Raw genomic sequence first — 8,671 nt, 5'->3', positions numbered from 1 at the left:
GTTCCTTGCAAAGCGTTAGAGAATTGATATTGAGTTTTTCTCGACTCTTTTAGTCAAGCCCATGTCAATGGAAACAAAAAGAAGAAATTCAAGGGACGGGAACAGAATCTATAGTCTTGAAGCGCCGCACTTTCAGTCTCGAAAGTGTTGCTAACTGCCAAGGCTTGCAAGGCTGTCCAGTTCATCCTGGAGGACCTGGAGCTGCTTTGTGACCAAGGATCCATTTCTAACGAGACCATCGTTTCTTTCGGTGAAGATACCAAATGGATAGGGAGGTGCCTCTGATCTTAAGTTTTCAAAAGCTGTACTTCAGTTTCGACAGTGTTGCTAAGGCTTGTAAGGCTGTCCAGTTCATCCTGGAGGACCTGGAGCTGCTTTGTGACCGAGGATCCATTTCTAACGAGACCAACGTTTCTTTTGGTGAAGATATCAAATTGATAGGACGCTACCTCAGATCAGTGCAAGAAGCTTCCACTGATGGCCATGCACCATTTTTGTTTCCACCGCCAGAGGATCGTGATTTAGCCATGGATATTGTTCCAGCTATTGATAAGGTCTTGCTTAAAGTTGATGGTATGATCAGAGATGCGTCTTTTCATCTTTGCATTCCTTTGTTCTTACCGGTGCATATTGTTCGTAATCTAGTAGAAAGAATAAGATCTGTTGAAGTACACGGCCACAGGGATGATACCTTTCTTGGATTGACGAACTCACAAGAGGAGGAAAACTTGTCCGGAATAGATGGAAATTCCATTATAGACAGTGAGATCGTGATTGGATTTGAGGATGAGGCAAGAGAACTGCAAGACAAGCTGACCCGCGGGCCACAGCGACGTCAAGTTATTTCCATTGTTGGGATGCCAGGAATCGGTAAGACAACTTTGGCTAGAAGATTGTATAATGATTTGTCAGTTGTATACCACTTTCATACTCGTGCATGGGTTAGTGCGTCTCAAGTATTTCAAATGAGAAACTTACTGTGTAGAATTTTACGCTGTATTCTGAGTCGTAAAGATCCAATTTTCCGTATGAGTGATGAAGATATGGGACAGAAGTTGTATAAATGCTTAAAGGGGCATAGATATCTGATTGTGATTGATGATGTGTGGGACATTAAGGTCTGGAATGAATTGAAGATATATTTTCCAGAGGATAAAAATTTTAGTAGGATCTTAATGACCAGTAGAATTAAGAAGGCTGTGAGAGTAAAAGAAAATAGTTTCATCCACTGTCTACGTGCACGGAATGAAAAAGAAAGTTGGGATCTATTTAACTGTAAACTATTTGGTGACAGCAGCTGCCCCGAGGAATTGGTGGAAATAGCGAATCGAATAGTTGCAAAATGTAATGGTCTACCTCTTGCAATTGTTGTTATAGCAGGAATTCTTGTCAGGGAGAAGAACAATGAAAAATATTGGAGGAAGGTTCATGAAAATATGGGGTCCATCATCAGTAGTAGCTCGAAGGAATTCATGGATACATTAGAATTGAGTTACAAGCACCTGCCATCTGAGCTGAAATCCTGCTTTCTGTATCTAGGATCACTTCCTGAAATTTCTGATATCCTTGTGACGAGGCTATTCCAATCATGGATTGCAGAGGGCTTTATTCAGGAAACTGAAGGAAAGAGACTAGAGGATGTAGCAGAGGATTACCTAATGGATCTTGTTAATAGAAGTCTTGTTACAGTAGCAAAGAAAAGGTCTGATGGTGGAATAAAATCATGTAATATGCATGACGTGTTGAGGGAATTGTGCCTTAAAAAAACTAACGAAAAGAAATTTGTGCTGCCAAAATGTGAGTGTGGACTGAATGCTGCTCCCTTTAGTGACTATGAACGCTTTCTTATGTATCAGGGACATTTTCCTCATTTTTCACATTGTCAATACTTCCATACATACAAATCTCATTATGTCTCAGAAGATGCAGTGTTCAATCGGGATACTTTGGCAGTATACAGATATCTCAACACCTTGGATTTAAGGCACATTATACTCGACCACTTCCCTGACCGAATATTGAATGACCTGCTTCACTTGAGGGACTTGGCACTTCATCTTAGGAGGCTCGAGGCCCTACCTTCAACACTGTTCAAACTTTGGAACCTAGAAACCTGCATTCTTGATGGAGAAAGAGGGGGGAAAGTTATCTTACCCTGCGCTATTTTTAAGATGGAAAAGCTGAGGCATCTAAAAGTTTCAGGGGAACTACATTTGAAAGACCCAAGGAAGTGTTCCACTGGGGGACGGTCGGCTATACGTCTACAATGCTTTCAAACAAAACTGTCCCAGCAACATGAGATCACTGGTATGGGGATAATGGAAGATCGTGATCGTCCTTCAAGTTCTAGGAATAGTCTGATGGAAATTGCTGCCAGTTTGCCTTGGAGACAAGATGGTATCCTTGAAAATTTGCAATCGCTTTCGCAACTATGTCCTGCAGGTTTTATCAACAGAGTTTTGGAAAGGACTCCAAATCTTAGAAAGTTGGGACTTCATATGACTTTCTCAAAGGGCAATGATAATTTTTCATTTCCTGATCTTTCACAATTAAATCATCTTGAAGCACTGAAATTCAAATATCAAACCCTTGGTATGGTTGCTTGGAGCTTTCCTCATCCACATATGTTCCCACCAAGTCTTAAAAAGCTTACTCTGATCGGTAGCCATGTAAACTGGAATGAACTGTCAATCTTGGAATTGCTACCAAGCCTTGAGGTTCTCAAAATCAAAGATAATTTCTTCAATGGACCTCAATGGGAAACAAGTGATCACGGGTTTCCTTGCCTGAAGTTCTTGAAACTGTCACATACGGATCTTCGGGAATGGATTTCCTCAAGTAGTCACTTCCCTAATCTTCAGAAATTAGTCTTAAATGGCTGCTTAGAGTTGAAGGAAATCCCATATGAGATAGGAGAAATTCCTACATTGCAGACTATTCAGGTATATCGATCATCAGAGTCTACCATGGAGTCAGCCAGGCAAATTCATGAATCAAATATTGACATTGGTAATTATGATTTGAAGGTCTTTATCTTCCACCATTTTGAGGACTGCTAGTCTAGCCCTCCAGTTGTTAATGTGGACAGGAGACACTCAAGCGGCCATGTAGGTATCTCCTGACACTCAAGGCAGCCAGTTTTGGCAAAGTTGCTCGCTTGATACGTATCGCATTCATTACCTCATGATTACTTAGCAATTTGTAATTCTGAAAACTGCTTCTGATTTCTGTTTCTTAACTTTGGTCTCTCTCCATGCCATATTTTGATTTGTTATGCTTAATTTTGTAATCTTATTTCAATTAGCTACTCTTGTCTGGTCTGCCAAGGGAGTAAAGTAAATCAATTTGAAGACAACGATTAAAAATAACATTCTTAAAGAAGTTGAAAGGCTAAATCTAGGAAGACGTATCCATATCTATATTTTTCTATACCTGTACATATATGCATGGAAGTTCATAATAGTTTTGTTAGTTTGCTATTCTTTATTGAACTTTTAATGCGATGTTTTGGGGGCTTCTCCCATTCTGATTGTTCTTATGATGAACCACTTATTAGAAAGAAGAATTGTTGCTCCATCTAATGTGAGCGGAATCACTTTTTAGAGTAGAAATTTTATTTTTGCTGGTTTGATAGCCCAACATCTTGCCTCGTAAATAAAGTTCTACCATGGAAATTCACGTACATTGAACATATAATTCAAATATATGTTTATTCAAGAAAAAATTTTCAGAAATAAAATTATTTATTAACAAAAAACTCAATAGATTGGGTCCATGGAACTTCCATGTAATACCTATGTGTGTATTCTCATTTCTTATTGGGTATTGTTGGGTTTTGTCCCATCTACACTCAATTTCATATAGATATTGAATCCATCCTGCCTAGATTTCGTGTCGGTCCATTGAGGTTTGGGATCAGTTGCCACCATTACCCTAATCCTGTACATTGTGTTTGTCTTCCAGGGTATGCTGAGAAATTGTGTTTATCTTCATTTTATCTATCTAAATCCTGTACATTGTGCGTTAGCTCAATAGACATATCATAGAATCCAAAGGCAACTCTTCCATCAGTTTAGGTGGCCTGTGGTATCTGAATCGCATGAATTGAAATAGGTTCTAAACCGTGTTCATTGCTATTGAAAAAAAAAAAATTGGAAAACATCCCAGCATTTAATGACGTGTTCTCAAACACATTGTTTGGGATAAAATTAAATAAATGTCTCATATCATGATGAAATAGAATTTATACAAGCACCATAACCAGAACATGTTTGATGGAGGTAACTTTGAAAAGAAAATATAAATCCATAAATGTACATGTACATATTTTGAGGAATTGAGGTTGATTATTGAAATTTCGTGATATGATTTTATACAAATATAACAAGTAGTAGAAGGGAAAAGGAAAACGAGAACTCAATGAAATAGAAGGAAAAGCTAGTATGCTACCTAAGGCCGATAGAAGAGATGACTGAACTGGATATCAATGAATGTTGAAAACTATAAGAGTTGGTTTCTAGCTTCTCTTCTCTTAGAGGAACTTTTTTTCCCATCGACCATCAATCCAGTAACCAGTGCAAACTTCAGGGATATGAGCAATTGTCTGATAATCTTCACTTTGTTTATCCAAATTCTGTACTCTGTGCATTAGCTCACCAGACATATCATAAAATCCAAGACATTGAAGTGTGGTCAAGTTTTGGATGCCCGAATGCAACTCCTGCAGCAGCTTACAACCAACTAAGTTCAATTTTTTGAGACTAGGCATTGATTCCTCTTCCACTCTCATCCATTTTAATCTTTTGAATTGCATAAGCTCTAAAGTCTGGAGTTTTTGAAATCCTCCATTCTTGAAACACAGTGTCTCCCCATCATAAGCAAAAATGAGACTAAGTGTTACTAGACTAGGCAAATATCCAAGGGAGCCTATTGCATTCTCATTTTCTCTGAACCCACTATTGTACAAGCGTAAGATGCTCAAGGATTGAAGTGATATCACCCATTGTGGTACTCCCTCCAAACGCCCATTCAACCATAGTAATGTAAGGAATCCAAGTTTCGGAGAGATAGAATGTTGGAAATCAAGGGTCTCATCTTCTTTAAAGCAAGAGATGCACAATTCTTGAAGGTTGGTCAGCCTCAGAGGGGAGGAGAGCAACTCCTTTCCATCTTTTCCCCTCAACTTTGTGATGGATAATCGCCGTAGCTGCATGAGCTTGCCAATCTCCCTTGCTGTTTTATCACTGTCTGCTTCTATGGTATTCAAATCCTCCAAGGAAAGAAGCTTTCCAATTCCATCTGGAGATTTACCACCCCGGGCTGCAAAGTTATTTGAATAATCACCACTTCCGCCTAAGGAAAGCGAACGTAGTTTTCTTAGCTTTACAATCTCCACAGGCAACTCTTTTATGCTGGTTTCCATCAGAGCTAAAACTTCAAGGTTTTTAAGCTTCCTAATAGACTTTGGAATAATTTTAATTTTGGTTCTACAAAGACCAAGACACTTGAGTTGAAATAGTTTGAAGACTTCCTTTGGGATGTTGTCCAATTCAGCTCCATCTAAATCCAACACCTTTAGCAGCATAGGGCCACCACGTAAAAACTTGGATAAAAATGAAGTTGTGAGAGGATCTTCATACCCAAATATTTCCACAAACCAAAGACACTTCAAGCTGCCAAAGTCTTGTGGATTATCAGTGAATTTGTGGATTGCTAGGTGTCGAACTTTGTCAGGCCATCTTGTGTAATATCCAGTGGCTATGGTTGTGAAGCTTTGTTCTTTAGATTTTGAGATAATGACTTCACGCAGAAAATCATGAACACCACATCTCTGCAATTTGCCATCTTCCCGTATCTGTTGAGCTTGGATTAAGCTTCTATTGATAAGTTCTTTCAGATATTTCATAGCGATATCAGTGGATGTCATTCCTTCTTTCCCTTCTACAAATCCTAGTGCTATCCATTTCAGAAGTATATCATCCACAATAATTGAATAATTTTCAGGATAGATGCTTAGATATAATAGGCAGCTTTTGAGATTGTGAGGCAAATCATTGTAGCTAAGGAAGAGTACCTTTCTAATTTTGTCAAACTTACCACTACCATCTGCTTCGCTACCAAAGCCACTAAGAATTATCTCCCATTCATCTGTCTTTCCCTTATCCTTCAAAGCCAAAAGACCACCCATTGCAACAATTGCAAGAGGTAAGCCCTCACATTTTTTCATTATTTTTTTAGAAACTTCTTCTAGATTTGGAGGACAGTCATTGCTCTGAAATGTTCTATTGCAAAAAAAGAGTCCAAGACTCTTTATCAGAAAGAGGCTTCATCTTATAGACGAAGTCAAGTGATCCTAAACAAGATGCAGAAGCTACGTCAGCTATTCGTGTTGTCAATACAACACTACTAGCAGTATTGCAGTCAGGCAATACACATTTGATAGCTTCCCAAGCATCTATACTCCACATATCATCAAGGACAAGGATGTACCTTCTTTCTCGGAGGAAGTCTTTGACAAATTCACTCAGCATAATAACATTCATGGATTCCACTTGGGGAGGGATTGGTTGTTTGATTTCGTTGTACAATTGTTGGATCAGGTCCTTGATGATGATATTGAACTGAAAATTTTGAGAAACAGTTATCCAGGCATGGCTTTGAAATTGTTTCTTCACTGCAGAGTCATCATAGACTTTTTTCACTAGGGTAGTCTTCCCGAGCCCTCCCATTCCCACAACCGAAACTACTTTCAATTGGGAATGATCATCAAGGATTTTTGAGATGAGACCTGCTTTTGGCTTGTCAATCCCAACAAGTTGAGCTTCTTCAATGAAGAGTGACTGAGCACGAATGTCAAAATCTGCATTCGCCTGACGAGAAGTGCTGAAGCTTCTTTCTTGAGTACCATATAGGGACTGGTACCTCTGATGCCTTGCTGAAATCTCTCCAACTCTGGCCTTGATGTCTTTTATCTCCAAAGAAATTCGATGGCTAGCTTTCAGATTCTTTATTGAGTTATAGATCTTTTCAACCTGGCCACAGAATCCGTCCGCACAACCATGATCAAAGCGGAAGGTAAAATCATCGAGAACGTCCTCTGTATCATAAGCAACTTCTCGAACCTGCTTTACCCATTCTTGGAGTTGAGAATCATTGTCTTCCTTTGCTTCAGCTTCTCTGAGGAAAGCTTTCATACTGCTGAGTTCATCTTTGATAAATTGAACATCTGGTTTAAGCCGCCCCAAAAGTGTGGTCTCTTGGGCAATTAAGGTTGAGAGCTGGTTAATCAAGAAGCCTACAACACTCTCTGCCTTAATGCTCAATCAAATTTCTCAAGAGTCGGTTTTCTTGTCCAGAAGACTTTGAGTTGCAAATTTCAGAAACTATGCTATTTTCTTTTTCTTTTTTTTTCTTTTGTAGTATAGAGGATGCGTTTTATATGAGCTAGCAAATTCTAGAATGATATGAATTTGAAAGAATAGCATATGAATTTGGGAACATATGTTTTTTTTGCCTTTTGTAGTATAGACGATGAGTTTTATTTGGCCTTTTGTAGCACGTACCAAAAGTTGTTGTAGTGAAAAAGTGAAATGTCAGTCTACCTGGAAGAAAAAGCATGTAGAGTCTAATCTAAGAAATAGGTAAAGAATAACCATTCTGTTGGACTAAGAAAGGCATAGAGAATTTTTTGGATTTCTTTAGATAGTTTAAGTTGGAAAGGAAGGTATTTGTCTTGTGAAATTTAACAATCTTCAGATAGCGTTCAGTTCCCTTCTAATGTTTTCTTAATTTGCTCTAGAAAGAATAGGCTAGCCATGATTCTAAGTAAAACTACTAGATTGAAAAAAGAATATGCTATCTTAATTGGTAGAAACGATAATCAGGTGAACATAAGATCTCTGATTTGACTTTTATGCCTTCTTTTTATTTCTTTCCACTTAGAAGCCTTGGAAAAAAAATATATTTTTAGGGCTATAAAGGATGCGTGTTACATAATATAGCCAATCCAAAAATGATACCAATTTCGAAGAAGATCATTCTTGAAATTGACACTTTGACCCTTGCAAAGTAACATAAAGTAATTGTAATTAAAAAAATGAAATGTTTGCCTACTTGCAACGAAAAGCATATTGGGCATAACCAAGGAAATGGGTCAAGCATATGAGAACACATATTCAATCTAACAAATTCCAAAGTCTGATGAATGGCTTCCACACGATGTGTGGTGTCGTTGAGAAAGTATGACCTAGCAGAAGAGTCGATCTCATGGAACTCAGACCTGCTGGTGCGACTAAGTTGTTGGATGAAGAAAATCTCTTCACGAAGAAGACAAATCCTTGCAGCAATCTTGAAAGCCAGAAAGTCAGTTCCGCTTCCTTTACTCGGTGAGTCCACCAGAGATTCAACTTCCCCAAGAACTGCAGCAATATCTGGCAAGCCTACTGGTGAATATACAGGATCCTTGCTTAGCTCGAAAAAGGCTAATATCAGGTATCTCAGCTTCTCGGGAAGTAAATATACATCAAAGTTTAACTGAATAAGATGATAAATGAATGTTCTCACGTTCACCTTGTCGGGCTTATGGTCCAGGATCCTGATCATCATATCCAAGAACTCCAGATTAGCTGGATCAATCTTCTGTTTCAAATTTGAAAAAGCAATTCCAATTTCT

At 38.5% G+C, this 8,671-nt stretch overlaps 1 protein-coding gene and 1 pseudogene across 1 annotated transcript; one reads left to right on the top strand and one right to left on the bottom strand.

Moving 5' to 3' along the window:
• Nucleotides 1-263: 263 nt before the first annotated feature.
• LOC113718398 (putative late blight resistance protein homolog R1A-3) lies at nt 264-3,059 on the top strand. The gene has a single exon (XM_027243305.2). It carries the CDS (start codon nt 264-266, stop codon nt 3,057-3,059), a length of 2,796 nt encoding a protein of 931 aa, XP_027099106.2.
• Nucleotides 3,060-4,531: 1,472 nt separating this feature from the next.
• LOC113718397 (disease resistance protein RPM1-like) lies at nt 4,532-7,413 on the bottom strand (annotated as a pseudogene).
• Nucleotides 7,414-8,671: the final 1,258 nt, after the last annotated feature.

The sequence above is a fragment of the Coffea arabica genome, chromosome 11e (genome assembly GCF_036785885.1).
Source record: "Coffea arabica cultivar ET-39 chromosome 11e, Coffea Arabica ET-39 HiFi, whole genome shotgun sequence".
In the NCBI taxonomy this organism is placed as follows: Eukaryota; Viridiplantae; Streptophyta; class Magnoliopsida; order Gentianales; family Rubiaceae; genus Coffea; species Coffea arabica.
This window is presented reverse-complemented; position numbering and strand designations above follow the sequence as displayed.

Bases quoted from the DNA above. Each gene is read 5' to 3' on its own strand.
- LOC113718398 (XM_027243305.2), top strand. From the start codon at position 264: ATGGATAGGGAGGTGCCTCTGATCTTAAGTTTTCAAAAGCTGTACTTC.